This window comes from Pseudorasbora parva, chromosome 15 (assembly GCF_024679245.1).
Source record: "Pseudorasbora parva isolate DD20220531a chromosome 15, ASM2467924v1, whole genome shotgun sequence".
NCBI lineage: Eukaryota > Metazoa > Chordata > Actinopteri > Cypriniformes > Gobionidae > Pseudorasbora > Pseudorasbora parva.
Genome location: NC_090186.1, coordinates 21,650,601 through 21,672,148, shown reverse-complemented (window position 1 = coordinate 21,672,148; position 21,548 = coordinate 21,650,601). Strand labels below are relative to the sequence as shown.

Here is a 21,548-nt window from a genome sequence, read left to right as displayed (position 1 = left end):
CTAGGGTTACATACGTAACCTGAGACGATGTCTTACAGCTCTTACAGGTTTTTGGCCTTGTCTGTTCCGTTGCTTCTATTACTCTCCCCTTTTTTGTAAGTCGCTTTGGATAAAAGCGTCTGCTAAATGATTAAATGTAAATGTAAATGTAAATCTCCTGCGAAATAGACACCAGCTAACAAATGTTCACCTGTAAACTTAGGAATTTTGATAGTGCCAACTTACAGCAAACTCTGAACCAGACTATTTAAATGTTCCTAGCCATTTGTTAGCCTACGCTTAGTCTCAGCCTCTGAGGGGAAGCCCATGGGTCGCCTATAGCCAAATGGAAGTACAATGGTATAACTCACCTCTCTCACAGGTTCGCTCCCAGTATCCGGTCCCGGTGCAGTCACAGATGAAGCGATTCCAGCCCTCTTTGCAGATTCCATTGTTTTTGCAGGGGTTGCTGTCGCACTGTTTGCCTGTAACTTTGCTGCAGGATGACTTGATTCCGACTCCGTTCTGGGCCTCAGCGATCTGACGAATGTCTTTACTTCGTCCATCTATGAAGAGATCACGGATGCAGCCCACATAGCCATAGTTCAGCATAGCGGTCCACAGTTCGGTGGGAAGAACCAGGCCAGCTCGGTTGTCTGGGAGACCTCCAAGATATAGGTCACCCTCCAAGTCTAGAATCTCATTCTCACCGCTGGCGGTGAAGGGAGTCCGACGGCTGTTCACAGAGATAATACCTGTTCAAAACAAAAACAATCTGTCAGGTATGACAAAATAAGCTTAGACAAAAGAAGGAGAGACTGGCTGTAAATAAAAACAATATATATATATATACAGCTGTGACATTTCATGCTCATTATAAAAATAATTGACCACAGAATTCTGCTAAACATACAAAATCAGAAAAAGATAGATAGGATATAGATATATATGAGCATTTTTGTGTATGTATGTGAGATCAGGTGTTCTGACACAAAGATGTACTAAAGGATACAGGCAGGCAAGAGTTTCAGAATAGAAACATCAATATAGTCCAGTGTGGAGGCAGTGGCAGATTGTTCTGAGTTCTTCCACTGGTCTGTATTATGCAAGTATTCTTGGTCTCTCAACACCCACATGCTTATATATCTCTCAGCCCTTTGTTGCTGAGAAATATTTCTATGGAGTTCCATCACGGCTATTAATCAGACAAGGTTCCAAATTGTGACCTCTGATATACAGAAGGGTATGAAAACAATTATTTAAGTGCAGAATCTAAAATAGTTTATTATCATTCTACAAACATAACCTTTATTTGATCTAAACATGTTAACATTTAAGTTACAATTGAGAATAGATTATTTTTGTGGATGAAAGTGCTACATTACTTACTTCTTTTTACTGAGAATTTGTTGCCGGTTTAGAATTTGTATTATTATTTGTATTATTATTTGTATTTTTATTTTTTTAACTGCATAAGTCACACATGTAAAAATGTGACAGTCTAGACCAGGCAAGGAATTTCAAGACATGTGGTGTCTTTTTTGTTATTTAGATTTTTGGCTCTGGTTCAGTTTAATTAATTAATTCATTCATTCATTAATTCATTAATTCATTATTAATTAATTCATTTTGAAAAAAAAATCACAATTTAATTTCACTGAGTTTAATCCACCTAATGTTTAAAAACTGCAGTTTACCTAATCCATTTGCGTTGAAATTTTTATTGACATTTTTATTGACAACTAAACTTAACTAAAAAAAAAGTTGATACAGTGAAGGAAATCTGAGCAGCAAAAATTTAATAAATCATGAAAATAGCACTATTTGGCATGTTTCACTGCGTCATCAGAAATAAAATACACACTGTAAAAAAACTTTAACACTTAAAAACTTTGAGTTCATTGAAATTAAAATTTTGAATTAATACAATGAAGATTTTTTGAGATTCGACAACCTTTATTAAAATATTATTAAAAGATTTAGTAAGCATAATGGGTAATTGTGAGTGTTTAATTTGTGATGACGCAGTGAAACCAACATTTTGTTTTATCCCAGTGCACACCATTACCCAATATGCTTACAAAATCTTTTAATAATATTTCAATAAAGGTTGTCGACTCTCAAAAAATCTTCATTGTATTAACTCAAAATTTTAATCTCAATGAACTGAAATTTTAAGGCAACCAGGTAACTTTTTTTCTAAATATTTTTTTACAGTGTTGTGGAAATTTCAAATTAAAGAACAGACACAGCCAGATCTTTTCCATCATGATTAACACAATCAACCAAGAGCAGCACAAATCAGCATCTGGTTTAAGATGTTGATGCCATTTTTTGGGTGGTAAATAATGGTGCAAATGCCAGTAAACTGACTAGCGCAAACCTTTGTAAATCACCTTACATTATTATTTAAATACTTTCTTCACAACTACGCATATGCAATAAGGTCAGCTACAAAATGTTCAATTTCTGTAATGCTTTTTATTTTTGTGGTTAAAAGTGCACTGAATATAGGCCCTTTATTAAGATCTTATCTGACTCATTGACTACCATAGTATTATCCCCCCACTATGGTTGTCAGTGGCCGCCAAGATCTTTGTGAATATTCGTAGTGAATTCTCAATGGCAAGAGTTCGTTTTGGAAGCTTCAGAAAATATTAACAATTTTTTTCCCTCAAAATTAACTTTGCTGACTCTCAAACAGGTGTAGCACAGTCATTTGTCAAATTCCAACAAATCATACATCCTTTGGAAGGTTTTTTTTTAATAGAGAAGGTGAAAATAACAAGTCATTTTTGAAAATTTGCTCATTGCGTCTTGCCAGCAGGAGTCACATTTGTTAAGCTAGCTCAACACAAATGTGTTTGTTAAAATTAAGTAGTTCAGTAATATATATATATATATATATATATATATATATATATATATATATATATATATATATATATATATATATATATATATATATATATATATATTTAGTTCTTATTGCTCTTATTTTTTAGTTCTTATTGCTTAATAATTTATTTTTTTCCATGCAATTAGTTTAAGTTGATTGAACGTACTATTTTCTGAGTGTAGGCATTACACAGAAGGAAAAAAAAAATCACATGATGACAGCTTCAAGTACCTTATTGCTTTTAGAAAAGTAACTATACAATAATAATCTAAATAAATCATTAAAACAATATTTTAGTAAGCAAATTCATTGAGCATCATGGAGATCTTAATAACACAATTTCTATATACAGAAGAAACCATAATTTTTTAAGATCCCTGAAGTTCTGGAGAAAATTAATGCTCACCTGATCTTCCATCTCTCTGAATGTCTACATGATGCCAGACTCCGTCATTGACTTTACTCTGCGTGGCTTTGACTTTAATCGTTCCTGATCCCATGTCCAGCAAAAGATAAAGATTTCCATCTAGAAGTTCCACAGCGAAGAAGTCCACTTTGTTGCTCCTCTGGCTACGGGAATCCTTCTTGTCCTGGGGCTTACCTTGTGTAAAGAGGATTAGTCCATTGGGCTCTGAGGTGCGAAAGTCAAAGGAAATAGACCCTACACGCTTGGTGTTCCACTTGGGCAGGCCGAGGAAGGATTCTGCCGTCTCAAAGGAGATGGGGTCTAAGGTCGGGACATTCTCACATTTAAACACCACATCCCCTTGTAGCTTCATCTTGGGGTCTGCGATGCGGGCCAGTCGAGAGAGTTCCAGCCGTATGTCATTATTCTTGTAGACCACCTACAATTCAAGAAAAGCATTATTGACAAATGTGATTTGGATCTTTGAAAACCTGAAAACAATAGGCAACTCCAACAATTTTCCTTTTTCATGTGATTAAATTGAACTAAATCATATCTTATATATTAAGTAACACAAATAAATGTCTTTGATTTATCTAACAAAATATCGAATAAAGTGGTATTTATTTTAAAGAAATATACCAACTGTCAAGCTTAATATTAAACAGGCTGTAGTATTGAGACGTTTTCTGGATGTCATTGTCAAATGTTAGAGAAATATGCTCATCATTAATATAATAACCTACAGCTATTGTTACTCTGACAGGACAAACGCATAAACTCAAGTGGTAATTACTAAATCCATTAACAACCAATTTGACACCATTTGGCAAGAAGTTATTGGGGAAAAAGTTAGTGTACAAGAGAAAATGTCAGATTTTTTATTTGTATTTTACATATTATGTATTATGTATTTTAGGTCTGCAAGTACGACCTAAACATCTAAATATTGTCAATGGAGCAACTGACATTTTATATAAAACTTATCAAAGAAATTACAAATGAATAAATAAACAAATTTTTATTTAAATATTAATTTAAAAAATGCTGGTCAAACAACAATTTGTAATATTGTAATATTTGTATAAAACATGTTTAAGGAAAACAAGTATAATTTTGCAATATGAAACTAAAATAGATAGATTGTTTTCTAAATCATATTTCTATATACCCTGGACTTATTGGTAAAAAATAACAGCTATTGAAAAGCAAAATCCCTCGATACACTAGAATACATTAAAAGACATTCAAAGGATGTGCTGTGATATTGTGCCATTTACCAAGGCAAATACTCATATATAGAGTCAGCTATGTATTATAGCCAAATACAACACAGTACAAACTGAGAAGAACTGTAAATTGAAATTCACTCAAGCGGAAAATTAAAAGGGTTTTCCCTTCTTTCCTCCTTAAAGAAAGAGCTCTTACTGCTATATAGGACACTATGTGCACAGCAAACAGCAGTTCTGTTAGAGAACACAGCTGTCAGCAAACAGATTTTGAAGCTCCAGGATTATCTGTAATCCTGGAAGATTTGACAGTAAATCAACACAGGTGCCCTGAGAGAGAGAGAGAGAGAGAGAGAGAGAGAGAGAGAGAGAGAGAGAGAGAGAGAGAGAGAGAGAGAGAGAGAGAGAGAGAGAGAGAGAGAGAGAGAGAGAGAGAGAGAGAGAGAGAGAGAGAGAGAGAGAGAGAGAGAGAGAGAGAGAGAACCTTCACCTTCATTTACAACATATTGGTAAACCTAAACTGTTACCACTGAAAATCTACATTACATAATCTGAATTACGAAAGGAAAAACACATGAAATAATGAATTTCAAAAATAACACAAGAACACAAAAATAACAACAAAATCACTTAAAAAGTCAACAAAAGATCGTCATTTTCATAGTGTACATAATACTCATTTTATGGCCCAAGTATTCACAAACATTGGCAAGCACCCTACCAGTTTGTATTATGCATGTTACCCCTTTTTACCAGCAGACTCAAAACTGTCCAGTTGAGGGTATTCTAAAGACAATATAAGGTTCTCTCACTCAAGGTCTCCAACCTAATGCTTAAAATTGAGCCAAGTTGTATGCATCTAGCAGCTATCAGCCATGATGGCAAACTGACAGAGCTTAAGATTCTAGAACAGTGGTCACCAACCTTTTCGAGCCAAAGATCCCTGACCTCCGCCTTGATGACAGGCTAACTCAGAATCATTGATCAATTCACTGATTCATAATCATTTGAATCTTTATTTGAGGATTGAACACAAACAAGGATGTAAAGACAATGCTGAATAAAGTCGGAGTTTTTGTTATTTTTTTGGACCAAAATGTATTTTTGATGCTTCAAGAGATTCTAATTAACTAACTGATATCACATATGGGCTACTTTGATGATGTTTTGATTACCTTTCTGGACATGGACAGTATAGTGTGCCTACGCTTAAATACACTGTTGGACTAAAATATAAAATATCTTAAACTGTGTCTGAAGAAAAAAGGAGGTCTTACGGGTGTGGAACGACATTAGGGTGAGTCATTAATGACATAAATATAATTTTTGGGTGAATTTACCCTTTAATCACGGTGCAAACAAAGATAGCATGAGCAGTTGTTGTTGTTTTTTTATTGTTATTTAAATTAAATTAGATTGCATAATTTCAAGATTTAGAGCAAATAGAGAATGTTCTGACTTTAGCTTGGTGAAATTTTTACATAAGACACCTTTATATTTTCCTTCCTATATTTCAAGCATCCTGAACAGTGATCTTCCTGGGCCTATTTATACCTGGTCCATTTCATGCGTTTTTACAGATCAGATATCTATAATTTATCAGAACGATTCTATTTACACTTGGTTACATAAATATGTCTCTGCAAAATGGATATAAAACCGAACTATGCAATTTTAATGGAGTTCACGTCACGATCAACAAATATGAGGTGCATTTTAGAATAACAGCATTTTATTGATTAAAATCAAGGACTGCAATAGAAGAGAGAGGGTGGCATAAGTATTGATAATTTAGTTTCTTTGATTTTAATGATGATAATTGTATATTAGCGTCTGCAACTTTCACTTTTATTTGCAGCAGTTTGCTGAAAAGATATTCAACTGCTTGTCTGTGCGATGCATGCTGCAGTAGCGTTGTCATATCTAACTATAACATCGGTCGATTTTCTGTGGTGAGAATTTTGATTTTGCAGAGAATACATTTTGCGAGCATATGGAGCGATTTTAAGCCTTGATAATGTGTTTTAAATTGTAACGCTAAACACAGAGAAGCCGGATAGCTGGCATGAATTGTTGTAGCCAAGTGTGATTGGTGCTGCGTCATGACGTAGTAGATGACGGCAGAACCGGAAGATACAAAGCAACGCTGACACACACACACACACTAGCTTATTTGCGATGAAGCAAGCGCTCTGCCTGTGATAGGTGCGGCGACGAGACACAGTGTCTCGTTCCCTCTCAGGGAACAAGGGTTATAGTCATAACCCGAGACGTTCCTTTATCGAGAGAACTCGCACTGCATCGTCGAGTGACAACACTCTGGGAACGAACTACCCACTATGCCACACCGTGATCACGTTCGTCCCAGTGTGAAGCTGGGGAACCAGGCACACTTAGGATGCGAGCAGTTAACTGCCATGCGTCGCTGGGAGTTGCAGGCTGTTGAAACTTCTGACTTCCTCCACTGGGGAGACCTCTCCAATAAATTCTTAGAGCTCTGTTAGCAGAGCAGAAGAAGTCTTCCCTCTTCCGCCGTCACGTGAGGTGGAGGATGAAAGGCCTGAAGAACCACTGACTGTGCCACATTAGATGGCACCTTAGGCACATATTCCTTTCCTAGGATGTAAGATGGCCTTCACTCTGCCAGGGGGAAACTCCAGGCAGGTTGGCGTGATAGCCAAGGCCTTGAGATACCCCCCTCTCCTCAGAGAGGGGATAGCAAGGAGAAAAAAAAACACCTTGCGAGTCAGGTTCCTTGCCTCGGCCGACTCCAGCGGCTCAAAGGGGGCCTCAGCCAGCCCTTCGAGCACCACTGCCAGGTCCTAGGTTGGGACTCTGGAATGAACCACAGGCCTCATCTTCCAAGCCCCACGGAGGAGCCATACAACCATATGATGCCTCCCCAATGGTCCATCACCTATAGGTGAGTGGAAAGCCCCAATGGCAGCCATGTACACCTTAAGTGTGTACGGGGTAAGCCCGGCGGAGAAGCGATCTTGGAGAAACTCCAGCACTGAAGCCACTGGGCAGATAACTGGGTTCACCTCACGCCCTCTACACCAAGTGGAGTAACATTCCACTTTAGGTTGTACAGTCTCCTGGTGGAAGGAGATCCGGAGCTGAGCAAGGTCTCAACGACACCTGTTGACAGACCCTCCTCTATAAACTGTGCCCCCTCAGGGGCCAGGCCCATAGGTTCCACAACTCTGGCCAGGAGTGAAATATCGTGCCCCCCACCTGAGTCAGCAAGTCCCTCCTCAGAGGGACCTACAGGAAAAGCCGTCAAACAGTTCGATGATGTCGGAGAACCATACTCTGGACGGTCACCGGGGTGCTACCAAGAACAGGTTGACACCCTCCTGGCGGACCCGCTCCAGAACTCCCGGGAGCAGAGTGATCGGGGAAAATCCATACAGATGTAGCCTCAGCCATGTCTGTGTCATGGCATCCAGGCCCAACGGGGCCGGATGCCTGAGGGAGAACCACAGTGGGCAGTGGGACGTCTCTTGAGATACAACTAGATCCACTTCCACCGGGCTGACCTCTTGCACATGGCCTCCACCACCTCTGGATGGAGACGCCACTCCCCGGGCCTCAGCCCCTGCCTTGACAGGATGTCTGCTCCCTGGTTGTTGTCCACGGGAATGTACATTGCCCTGAGGGATGGACATTTTCCCCTGGGACCACAGGAGGACCTGATGCGCCAGTCTGCACAGAGGGCGCGACTTCAGACCCCTCTGATGATTTAGATACTATACGACGGCCATATTGTCAGATCGTATCAGGACATGGTGGCCGCGGAGGTCCGGGAGAAAGCTCCTCGGGGCTTTGTAGACCGCAAACATTTCCAGGCAGTCGATGTGCCAGGAGGAATGCTGGGTCCCCCACGGACCTCTCACAAAGCGGCCTTCCATGACCGCGCCCCAGCCAGTGAGGGAGGCATCTGTTGAAACGGTTTTCCGGCAACACTATGCTCCCAACACTAGCCTTAGGGACAGAAACCTTCCATATGACCAGGGAATGAAGGCATCTGCGCGTTACCCTGATCATACGGAAGGGATTCCCCTTTGGGGAAAACCCCTTGGTCTTCAGCCACCACTGTAGGGGTCTCATGTGGAGCAGGCTGAACGGAATCACGTTGGACGCTGCTGCCATGAGACCCAGCAGTTTCTGAACTGCTTGACAGTGAGGCTGTGCCTAGCTCTACTCTGGAGACCTCCGCCAGTATGGACTCGATACGTGCAGGGGACAGCTGACCCAGCAACATTGTCGAGTCCCAAACGACTCCCAGGAACGTAGTCCGCTGGGAGGGCGTCAACACACTTTCTTTGTGTTGAGTCTCAGCCCCAAGCACCTCATAGAGCTGCATCCATGCACTCCGTGAAGGTGCGGGGCGAAAGAGCCTGGCTGAAGGGAAGAACCCGATATTGGTACGCTTCGCCCCCGAAAGCGAACCTCAGGAACCTCCTGAGGGCAGTAAGGATGCAGCTATAGAATATGCATCTTTAGATACCTTGTGATGAACCAGTCCTCGAACTGGATCTGACTCACGATGGGATAGTGCATCTTGAACCTGAATCTCCTCAGATCTAATAATAGACGCACCCTTCCATCCTCTTTGGGAACCATGAGTAGCGACTGTAAAAGCTGGACTCCCTGTCTGGAGGAGGGATACACTGTATGGCCTCCTTTACCATCAGGGAGCACACTTCCTGTTCCCTAACCTGCCACTGGGCTGGGCACACCACCATTCAGACCACACCGATAAACCTCGGTGGGGGAATGCTGAACTGCAGTCTGTACCCTTTGCCCACGGTACACAGGGCCCAAACAGATATATTCAGGAAGCATAACCCTGCACCGAGATGTTATACTAGGAGAACCAGCCTCTCAAGGCTGGTCTCTGGTACCCACCGAGCCTCCTGCCCGACCCCCTGAAGCGGCCACCCGTCAGAGTTTAGTCGGGGAGGATTTTTGGTGTGCGAACGCATTTGCTGCCCAGCTGCAAGTCTTCCTAGAGGCGGCTGGAGCAGCATGCGTTCGCTGGAAGTCAATGTGGCCCGAGCGTTGTAGACGGCGGATCGCAACATAGACTTCCAGAAAACTCCACAGAGGAGGTGACCTTGATCACCCCCTGGGAGAGGGGGCTGGTCAGCAGGCCACTGGGCTGGGCACACCACCGTTCAGACCACACCGAAGACTTCGGTATTGGTACACTGAACTGCAGTCTGTACCCTTTGCCCACGGTACACAGGGCCAAAGTAGCTATATTCGGTGAGGCATAACCATACACCGAGATACTCTACTGTGGGAACCAGCCTCCGATGCTGGTCTCTGGTACCCAACGAGCCTCCTGCCCGACCCCCTGAAGCGACCACCTGGCAGAGCTTTGTCGGGGAGGATTTTCGGTGTGCTAACACATTCGCTGTCCAGCTGCAGGTCTTTCTAGAGGCGGCTGGAGCAGCATGCGTGCAGTGTTTGTTGGAAATCAATGTGGCCCGAGCATAACAGACGGCGGATCTCAGCATCGACTTCTACAAAACTCCACGGAAGAGGCGACCTCGATCGCTCTCCGGGAGAGGGGTTTTATCTGACTCGACAGGGCCGTAACAGCTTAGCTCACTGTGAATCCTTAGATGAATTAACCAAGTGAACACAATTTAGATGATAGGCTGCTAATCTAACCCCTTCTCAAAGTCAGTAAAATGTCAGTAAAATGAGATTTAAATCCTCAGAATTATATGTCACCATAATCATCCCTCAAGTGAACATGGACTGAATGATAGGCTGAATAAACATATCAAACTCCTCAAAGTCAGATAATGTTACATTTTAATTCATCAAAATGAAATGCAGCCATAATCACCAGACGGTACTTTTTAAATATGTATTAAATCGAATCGTCATCTACACGCTGCCTCAGCAAACACGAGATTCGATTAGTTTACAACATATTTGGCTTTCATCCCTCGAGATGAAAGACCACAGGCACGAGCTGACTGCATGCCTCGCACCAACAGTATCACATATACACAGATCGCGTGCGTTCACTCTTATTTTATTGCATTTAGTCTACGCGCTGCCTCGGCAACGCGAGATCGAATGCATTATGAAGTGGCGAGCTCTCGCTACTACTTCATTCCCTCGATGCTGTGCACGTCTGATTCCTCGGAATCAAACTACTCAAGCATCTGGGGGAAAAAGCCGCAACGTGGGCTTCTGCACGGGACAGAAACACTGGGTCACTATACAGGCAGCCCTCTCAAGAACTGCCCGAGCGCCCTTATTTTATGAATGAAGTGGAGTGTTGGGTGCTTTAACGTCAACCGCCTCAATACTGTACATGTATCATTCCTCAGAATAAGACTGCTCAAGCATCGGGTTCTCCACCCCGGGGGAAGAGGCCGCAACGCGGGCTTCCACGCGGGGAAGGAGAACATCTGAACTGTCAGCGAGGCTGAGAAGGTGCCTCAGGAGTCCCAAGACCTGCTTATAAGTTCATTTACGAGCCCACTGATCGCCGCCGCATTGCCTCAACAGACATGGGACAGAACCGCGGTGCTTGCGAGCCTCCCAGCTTCACAATATATATATATATATATATATATATATATATATATATATATATATATATATATATATATATATATATATATATATATATATATATATATATTCTTTGGACAAACAACACCAAATAGACAAATAATTCAAACACAGAGCGCTTAGCTGAAGAGCAAAAAGCTAGTGTGTGTGTGTCAGCGTCGCTTTGTATCTTCCGGTTATGCCGTCATCTACTACGTCATGACGCAGCACCAATCACAGTTGGATAGATTTCATTCATACTTCAGTAGCGTAACGCTGGGGGCGTTCCCAGAGTGTCGTCACTCGATGACGCAGTGCGAGTTCCCTCGATAAAGGGAACTCACGTATCTGATATTTCACAGGGGTTTATTATCAGCGTTGTCGACCCCACGCACACACATGGGGCAGTTTGCAAAACACTCTACTAACAACTGCATTGCCGAACAGAAAATAAACAGTGCAAAGAGCAACAGAAATATGAAACACATCCAATGTTCAAAGCCCGTGCTCCTTCCACAGACTGCCCACTCATCAGCGACTAACGAGAGCGTGTGTTCTGCCTTAAAGGAGAAGTACCTCATTTTACTTGCTTATTTTTCAATTATTAATTGGCAGTTACCTAGCCTGACGTGGTCATACTCAATTCTAGTCAAAATATGAGTCTGAAACTGCTCCACTGGGCTGTGATTATGGGGCGTGTTTCAACCGAACCAGGAAAGACATCAATTGGATAGACCTACAACCAATCAGAGCAACAAAGCGACGCATTGTCAAATGTCAACATAGTTCAACTGCACTGTGCTGCCAAGTCAGCGTTTTTTCCCCACAGGTTGTTTTCTATGTCCGCGGGTTGAAGCGACTATTATGTGATATATAGACCCATGAGTGTGAATTTTAGCAGGCAACCATGCCAAAATAACACACATTTTACCCCCCAAATGCCATTTTTCCCATGGAGAACCCCCGAGAAGCTATTGTTTAGGGCTAGTAGTTGTCGAGTTTTGTTGTAAAAACTTGGCAACCCTGTCTGCACGCGCTCTGAAATCAGGTTGGAATACACAATCTTTGCTGGTGTTGTAAAAAAAATAATAATAATTTAATTATACACAGAGTACTTACCCAACATGATCATCATTTCTGAGAGAAATTGTGAAGGTGAATGCATATACAAACAAGCTCTCCGTTTAGGATTAGAAAAAATATAATCTAGAACCTTTGATAACGTGCATGATTACGTCTCTAAAGCCTGCCCTGATGATTTCATTGGTCCGAACAGTTTCTTTTCGGGGATAATTACTCCTCTATGGAGCAAGGCCAGACCGAACTGCCCGATCTAAAAAATTTGTGGGAGGAGCTAAGTTCGGCTGACATCCAGGCTAGCAGATACTGGGACAGTGGGTGCGTTAACATGCACACAAGTAAGCTGATAACTCACAAATTTCAGCTTATTGAAATAATCAGTTTTCCCCGTTCACTCAAAAAAATGGTTCAGGCCCTTCTTAGATACGAGACATTAAAATTATGTTCACTTTACTTTGACATATCTAAATTTGATAAAATTTAATTTAATTGTGTTCAGTCAACCTAATATATTTAAAACTGAAGTTTACCTTATTCATTTGTGTTAAAACTACATGAAATAATTGTGTTGACATAACTAACTGGGCAGTGGATCTGTAGCTCCCAGCATGCTTTGCAAGGGACTAAATTATGAGAGTAAATTTAGGGATTAAAGTGTTAATTTATGGTTTTCTGTAAAGGGAAAGATGTTGTAAGTTAATGTTAGTGTTTAATGTTCAGTTATGTTGGACATTTAGAGGAGTTTCTGTAATGTTTTTTAATTCTGTGGTTACCATTTTGCTGAAGAGTGGTGCCTGGGTTTAGGCTGTGGGCACTCAGTGATCTATGCTAATGTTAGGCATTACATCACCCTTTTATTAATTTTTCATTACATACATTGTATATGATGATGAAAGTATGACACATTCAAAAAAGTAATGTTATAAGTATGAAAATATAACTTACTCTGTATTTGATAAAATTGAGTTAGACCAACTTAATTACATTTCTTTGCATGAATTAGATTTTTATTATTTGGGGCTACACATATTAATAGGATGGAAAACCTGCCCTCAATTAAATTGAGTTTGTCCAATGAGTTATTTTTTTGAGTGTTTACATGCAAACCAGTAAACTGACAATGCATGTAAAACACGTTTGACTTTATTAATAAACCAGGTTATTGCCTTGTAGTGACATCAAACATAATAATGTCCGTATCTGACTCAGAGTATTCCAAATGTTACGTCAGTTGTGATGTTAAATACAGTGCGCACCATGTCAGCAGGAGATTACAGCTCATATTATCCCTCATGCAGCATGAAGTTATGCAGTGTTTTGACTGAACCTCTTCTATCTGCTGCATGAGATGATAACACATCTTTATAATTTTCTGGGTCTTAAGAGTGTCTGCGTTTGTGATATATGTCCTTATTTCATGCAAAGGCTAGCTCGCTCAATCTGGATGCATTTAAATCTGCTCTAAGTTTGCGTTTTTGTCACCTATCACACATGCGCAATTCAATAAGCCAACATAAAGCAGTTTAATGTGTTTACATGCCGTGCAAAATCAGGGTAAGAGGCAAAAAACGACCCGTCCCGACCGGTTTATGCGTACACCGTTTATGACCTTACTCCGATAAAAAAAAAAACAGGTTACCGCATTTACATGACCATGTTCATTGTCGGCTTATAATATTTGGCTTAAGAACGTCCATATAAACGCACCCATTGATAAAGATCTACCAGTCGATCGCGATCTACGGGTTGGCGACCACTGTTCTAGAAGGTAACAATGAGTTCTCAAATAATGTCTCTACCATCAGCCAAAAACCTACATGTATTCCAGCAGGTCATGAGACAGAAAAAAAACTTTCCAAGTTTCCATTACAGATCTATAGAATGAAGTCCAGGGCCCTATTTTAACGATCTGAAACGCAAGTGTCAAAGTGCGAAACGCAAGTAACTTTGTGGGCGGGTCTCAGCGCTGTTGCTATTTTCCCGGCGGGATAAATGGCTCTTGTGCCCAGCGCAAATCTAAAATGGGTTGGTCTGAAGTAGCTTCATTATTCATAGGTGTGGTTTGGGCGTAACATGAATAAACCAATCAGAGCGTCATCCAACATTCCCTTTAAAAGCAGGTGCGCAAGTTCCATTATGGATTGCTATTATTATGGCGTATTTACCAGGTGCACGCCAGGAGCAGTTCACAGCCGAGGAGACATATGTTCTTGTAAGAGCAGTGAAAGACAGAGAAGTTGTGTTGTATGGGGATGGGAGAAACCCACCTAAAATAGCGTTGGTTAAACAGGCGTCGGTTAAACAGTTTTTTCAGTTTTTCAGTCGATTTTTTTTCTTGGTTCTTGACGGACAAACCAATTTGTCAGATATCCTTATATACATATATGTTTTGCCACTATTGGGCAAACAGGTCTGATCCTTAATTACTACAATTAGCCAGAATAATTTGTAAGCTAGATTTATGCCTAATTTTTCACATTTTCGTGGCACACCACAATGATTTCCGTCATCTCATGTGTTAATATTATAAAAATAACTGCTGCATCTGTGTAGATTACATGAGCAAAGTGTATGCGTGTTGTGCACGCTATACATTATGGTCAAGCATGCGACCTTAAAATAGCATAATGAACAACGCGCAATGCGCCACTGACTTTAGACTAGGTTTTTTCTGGTCAGTGGCGCAATTGTTTAATGGAACAGCAAAATAGCACCAGGGATTGTTTGTGCCGGAACACGCCTCCTTTTTTGCGCTGAACCGCCCAGGGAGCGCAAGCTTATTCACTAGTTTTTTGACGTGCTTCTGTGGAGGAAAAAGCGCACTTTGCGCGGGTGCAAAATAGGAATGACACATGCGTCTGTGTACAAAGTCAATTGGGCTGGGTGCAAGATAGGGCCCCCAGTCTTTTAGAGTGGTTTCATTCAAGTTCAGTAAAAAGAGATTTTTATCATGTCCAATATCGCCTGCTTTCCTCAACAGCAGTATTAGACCATGCAATTTCACTGTTATACAGCCATCTCTGAGCAGCTTGCAGACGAAAAGCCATCAGTCTAGATGTAATGTCCACAAGGCCTTGCCACTCTTCTTGCACTGATAAAAAAGAACAGCAGATCAGACCCAATGCTGTCCTGACCAAAAAAAAAAAAAAATGTTTACCAGCATCTGAACTAGTCCAGCAGGGAGTAAACAACAAATTTGTGCCATAGAGCAGAAATGACCAACTTACTGGCAACTAAAACTCTCCCCCTATAGGATAGTTGGGGTTGCAACCAGTTCCATCTAGACAATCGGGTGCACACGCTCCCAATTTTTAGTTTGAAAGTCAGCAGATCCCCAAAACACACCAAGTATTTGTAACACTTTACTATTCCAGTTTGATACCTGGCAGTTTTATTATTAGTATTTTTTTCAAAATGTATTTTACCTTACCAGAAAGCCTCAGTCTTATACCAATTTACTTTTGCCGATGATGCAACTTCATACACATCAAGTACTTTAGATAAAGCTTTTATATCAGGATTGTCATTGACAAAGACTCTAACATCATCAGCATAAGCAGTAACTGTAGTTCTTAAATTGTGGATATTGCTAAACCAGATAAAGTTTTCATTATTTTATAAAGTAATGATTCAATAGCAATGCTGTACAGTTGTCCTGATAAAGGGCATCCTTGTCTAATGCCCCTTGAAACCAAAGTAGGCAGACAAAAATCTATTTGACAAATTCTTTACCAAACCAAAATGCAGCATAGTTTTCAATACAATACAATCAAACACCTTTTCTTGGTCTAAACCAATCAATCCAATCTCTGCATCAAACATTTTGCAGATACCCAATGTATCTCTTAAAAAAAAAAAAAAAAAAAAAATGCAATGCAATAGGTTTGGTCTTGATGAATTATAAAATGTGAAAACTTCTTAAGTCTATAAGAAAGACATTTGGATATTTTATATTCTGTTGGTAATAAATCAATAATAATAATAATAATAATAATAATAATAATAATAATAATAATAATAATAATAATAATAATAACAATAATAATAATAATAATAATAATAATAATAATAATAATAATAATAATTATTATTATTATTATTATTATTATTATTATTATTATTATTATTATTATTATTATTATTTATTTATTTATTTATTTATTTATTTACATTTATATAGCACTTTTATGGGTACTTGAAGTGATTTACATATACAAGGGGGGAAATCTCCTCATCCACCAATGTGCAGCTAATTGGTGCAGCTGATTGGTAGAGAGTAGACAGGGTGATGAAGCCAATTAGTAAATTGGGAATATTAGGAGGCCATGATGGACAGAGGCCAATGGGTACATTTGGCCAGGATGCCGGGGTTACACCCCTACTCTTTTTCAAAAGGAGATCCTGGGATTTTTTAATGACCACAGAGAGTATAAGCAGATCTCCTGTTCTTAAGCAAAGATAAGCATGTTGACATGTAGGTAAAATGCCATCTTTATAACTTTCACACAGCACTCTTTGCAAAGCAACATTGAGCTGTACGCATTCACACTAGAGTTTACAGAATGTCAGATACAGGTATGCTTGCATCAATTGAGCTGAACTGGCAGCTCAGGAGTTCAGCGATATAATTATATCTATAAAAAAAAAAAAAAAAAAACTGGCGAGTAAAATCTAAGCATTTATTAGCCAATGGCTGATGATAGATATAAGTTAGTCTCCCAGAGTGAAGAATTACTCACAAATGCGAGTGTTTTACTCGCATTTTAGAGGCTTCATCTGGCACACAGCTGAAGCCATTGCACAAGGACAAAGAATGCATCTCCTCATGAGACGCCATCTCTTCATACCCAGTATCCACTAGCCTACAGTAAACAAGCTAAATGTTAATAAAATGTAAACCATCCAACAAATAAATTAAAAGAAAGTATGTAACAGAGAGAGAGAGAGAGAGAGAGAGAGAGAGAGAGAGAGAGAGAGAGAGAGAGAGAGAGAGAGAGAGAGAGAGAGAGAGAGAAATTATCACATTTTTTTTCTCTACCTCTTATCTGGCACCAGCCAACTCTAATTATCCTATGTTTCATAATCATCTGTTTTGCGGAGTAGAGCAGGAGGTTTCCAGAAGTAAACAATCCTATTGATTTTCGCAATACAGAGTTTTAGCATTAATAAAGATGCAATATAAAACTAAAGAAACAGACCTACAATGAGCTCTGATATTAGGGTAAACTAAAGGTCATTGGCGAAGCACTTTGATATGTCTAGCCTAAACTTCCATGCAACAAATATATCAACAAAGAAAAGAAAACTGCACTCGCCAAGCCGTTGCACTGGGTCTTCAATAACACTAGGAATACTTTCACAAATGAAATGGCCATTTGCTATGCATGTTCTAATTAAACCCCATCTTTAAAGGCCACACTAACATCCGACACCACAATCCCAATTGCCAACTACTACAGTTATGTTACAATGTAGTGGACAGAAATAATGTTCTTTCTACAGTCCCTGGTGAAGCAAAAACGCAAACCCTCTTCAAAGCATAAACCCAGAAAACGTTTCCTCAGCGCTTCTGTTACTTTCATCCAATCAACTTTTTCTGCACAGGAATGTAGTTATGCCTCGGGTTATGATTCCAATGGCCATTACCGTAGTCGATCGATAGCAGTATAATGGAAAATAATGTGTTGAGAGATGGTGTGGGTAGGGTAGGCCACATACTCAGATACATTATCTAAAGCTACACCCTCGCTTTATCACCTTATCTTGAGGCCATCCTCTGTCCCCAGAGTGCCATTTATAATCAAAGCTGGCCTTTAACGACTCTATAGGCTCTCTGTCTTGAATCTCTCCCTCTGTGAGCACCCCGCTGCAGAGTATCGATCAGGTTCTGGAAGTGGGGAGTGGACCCTAATCTATCTGGGCTTAGTCTCTTAGCATGTTATAAGGCATCTGGCTGCTGCATTAGGCCTGGTATTAGTGAGAAGTGCATAAGTAGAAAAATGTAGACATATAGGGAGAAGCAGCCACTGACACAGATGGCGGGGAGGTGGTGAAACAGGTCAATAGAGAAAATCTATATTTCAGAGGAGAAAAAAGAGTTGTTAGAATGTAACTGTAAATATGTTTTAGAATACAATAAAACAAAACAACATAATGAATTGTTATTGTTAAATAGTCCTATCCATTCAAGTCATCTTCATGATTCACATCGATTCACAACGGTAAGCTTATAAATAATTATTTATAAATCAAGCTGTCAGATCGGATATTGTGGGAGGTGTCATTTGCCTCTGTGTGGTTATGTCACATCTGTAAACAAAGAAAAGAAGGTCTAGCTATTACAGAGCAAGCATGTAGCATCAGACGCGTGTTAATATTTCTGACAGCTTATAGCCATTACTAATGAACATTAACATAATGGATCATTCAAAAAGGAAACTATCTGAAGAATCATCTGCTTTTACAACAAAGAAACCCTGTTGAGAGAAGAGCTTACAAGTGACAGGCAGAGCCCTTAATAATACTCGCATCATCATTGGACTGTCTTTTCAAAGATGGCTTCAACTAAGAGTCTTAAACGATTTAAAACCTACCCAGTGATGTCCTTTCCTTTTCAATAAGAACCACATCTAGCAATCATTATGTCAAATGCCAGAGTTCCCTAACTTTTGTAACATACTTTATTTACATTTACATTTATGCATTTAGCAGACACTTTTTTATCCAAAGCGACTTACAAATCAGGAGAACAGGAAGCGATCCGTCAAGAAGAGGCAAAGAAACACAAAAAGTGCCCAAAATACCAAGATCTATATACCGCTCAGAGTAGCAAAAACCAGAAAAGGGAAGAAGAAAGGAGAAATAGAGGAGGATTTTTTTTTTTTTTTATGTAAGATTAAGTGCTCATGGAAGAAGAAAAAAATATTCCAATAAAACAAAAATTACAATGGAAGTCAATGGAAACCTGGTCTGGTTACCAACATTCTTCAAAATATCTCCTTTTGTTTTTCGCATACACCTTTGGAATGAACGAGTATGAGTGACTGAAGACAGCAGTTCCATTTTTTCAGTCTATCCCTATAAGGGGTTTCCCCCCATTCATTTACACAGAGAATGACATATTTTTAGTCAAGTCACCTTTTTTTTATAGTGGTGATGAATTGAGAAATCAACTTTCCCTTGAGCTTTTGATAAATAAAAGGTCATGATAATATAAGATTATCCTGTATGTTTCAGAGCTAAAAACATCTCGGTTACATATGTAACCCTTGTTCCCTGAAGAAGGGAACGGAGACGTAGGTCGGAACTAGACCGACGAATTGGGATCTGACCTCAGAGACCTATCCACTTCGAGTGTATAAAAACGAGCCAATCGGAGATTGGCATGTGATCTGCACATTCCACGCTCCGCACCGCAGCGCGTGTATAAATAGGAAGTGGAATGGCAGATCAATGCTTTTTTCTGCTGAGGAGCCAAATTACATTACATTACATACGTAACCGAGACGTTCCCTTTCAGTCGGTCATGTTCGAAGTATGTATGAACTAGACAGACGAATTGGGATCCCTCTGGAAAACGCCAGGATGCTGGCCCTTCCAGCATCCTGCTTGAGCGCACTGAACCGTCTAGTATGGTATGGAAGTCAGGGCTCCAAGCAGGGAGGTCAGTCACTGCTGTTTCTGTGAGACCCACTCAGAGTGACTACTGAACGCTGTCACCCAGCCCGCAGCTCTACAAATGTCTGTCAGCGAAGCCCCTTGAGCCAGCACCCAGGAGGATGCTACACTCCTAATGGAGTGAGCTCGCAACCCGAACGGTCAAGGCACGTCTTGGGACTGGTAAGCCAAGACTATAGCATCCACTATCTAGTGGGCTAACCTCTGCTTGGAGACAGCCTTTCCCTTCTGCTGGCCTCCGTAACAGACAAAGAGTTGCTCTGAGGTCCGAAAGCTTTGGGTCCGGTCAATGTAAGCGCGAAGAGCGCGGACCGGACACAGGAAAGCCAGGGCTGGGTCTGCCTCTTCCGAAGGCAGCGCTTGCAGGTTCACCACCTGATGCCGGAAGGGAGTGGTGGGAACCTTGGACACGTATCCGGGCCGAGGTCTCCGTATAACGTGAGAGTTACCAGGCCCGAATTCTAGGCACGATTCACTGACCGAAAGTGAATGCAGGTCCCCTACCCTCTCGATAGAGGCCAATGCAGTCAGGAGCACTGTCTTCATTGACAAAATTTTAAGCTCAATTGACTCCAAAGGCTCGAAGGGAGGGCTCTAAAGTGCTCTGAGCACTAGAGCTAAGTCCCAAGAGGGTATCGAGGTTGGGCGAGGAGGATTTAGTCTCCTCGCACCTCTGAGGAACCCGACGATTAGGTCGTGCTTCCCTACAGACTTACCTTCGACTGCATCGTAGTACGCCGCTATTACGGCGACGTACACTTTGGGGGGGGGGGGGAGACAGCCTTCGTTCCAACCCATCTAGCAAGAAGGAAAGCACGACACCAATCGAACACTTTCTGGGGTCTTCCCGGCGGGAAGAACACCACTCAACGAACAGGCTCCACTTCAGAGCATAGAGGCGCCTCGTAGAGGGGGCTCTAGCTGAAGAGGTTGTATCTACGACTGCTTGTGGTAGTCCATCTAGAACCTCCGTGTCCCGTCCAGGGACCAGACATGAATATTTCATATGTCTGGACGCGGGTGCCATAGGGTGCCCCGTCCCTGAGAAAGAAGGTCCTTCCTCAGGGGAATGGGCCAAGGTGGGGCTGTCGCGAGGAGTGTAACGCCCGTTTCACACATACTCCATCTGCAGTGCGTGTGCGGTGTTTATTTTTTTCAGTACCCATGTTAACGGATGACAGCTTTCACACTGCATGTGGATGGGGTCCGTCAGTCCGTTCCAGGTGCGTTGCGTCTGCAGCAGTGCACGGATCGTTTTCGTACCGAGTCTATTTTTTGCTGCACTTGCGTTGTTGCATTAAAGTGACAGAACATTGTTCGCATTAAAATAAACATGTACTGACGCAAAAATCTAGTAATTTCACCACAGATGCATCTCATTTAAAATATACTCTTGTTTCAAAGTCAACACATGGCTTTTTTTCTCAAGTAAAGCAACAAAATGACACCTTACCTGGAATTTAGGTAAAAAAAATGTGCCATAATGGATAGCACTCGTACTTTCTTGGAGGTGAAAAGCAAAGTTCTTTTTGACCTGCAGGATTTCTTTTAAAAGGGTTTAAAAACAAAAGAAAAGACGAGAGTCGGCTGTTTTTGAATAGACTATTGTAAGTTTCTAATTTAAAATGTTTGTGATTTAAGGCTATAACCTATGTTTAAATGTTTTGCCACTTGTGTGAGCTAAATTAAAACT

At 40.9% G+C, this 21,548-nt stretch overlaps 1 protein-coding gene across 15 annotated transcripts in view; it reads right to left on the bottom strand.

Moving 5' to 3' along the window:
* The window catches only part of nrxn3b (neurexin 3b), a 442,510-nt gene that overhangs the window by 302,394 nt on the left and 118,568 nt on the right, over positions 1-21,548 (bottom strand). For all 15 annotated transcript variants that reach the window (XM_067417365.1, XM_067417366.1, XM_067417364.1 and 12 more), the window contains 2 exons: positions 3,285-3,723; positions 351-734 (listed from right to left, as the gene is read on the bottom strand). In XM_067417365.1, the coding sequence (XP_067273466.1) occupies positions 351-734; positions 3,285-3,723 (823 nt within the window). The remainder of the gene's footprint in view (positions 1-350; positions 735-3,284; positions 3,724-21,548) is intronic.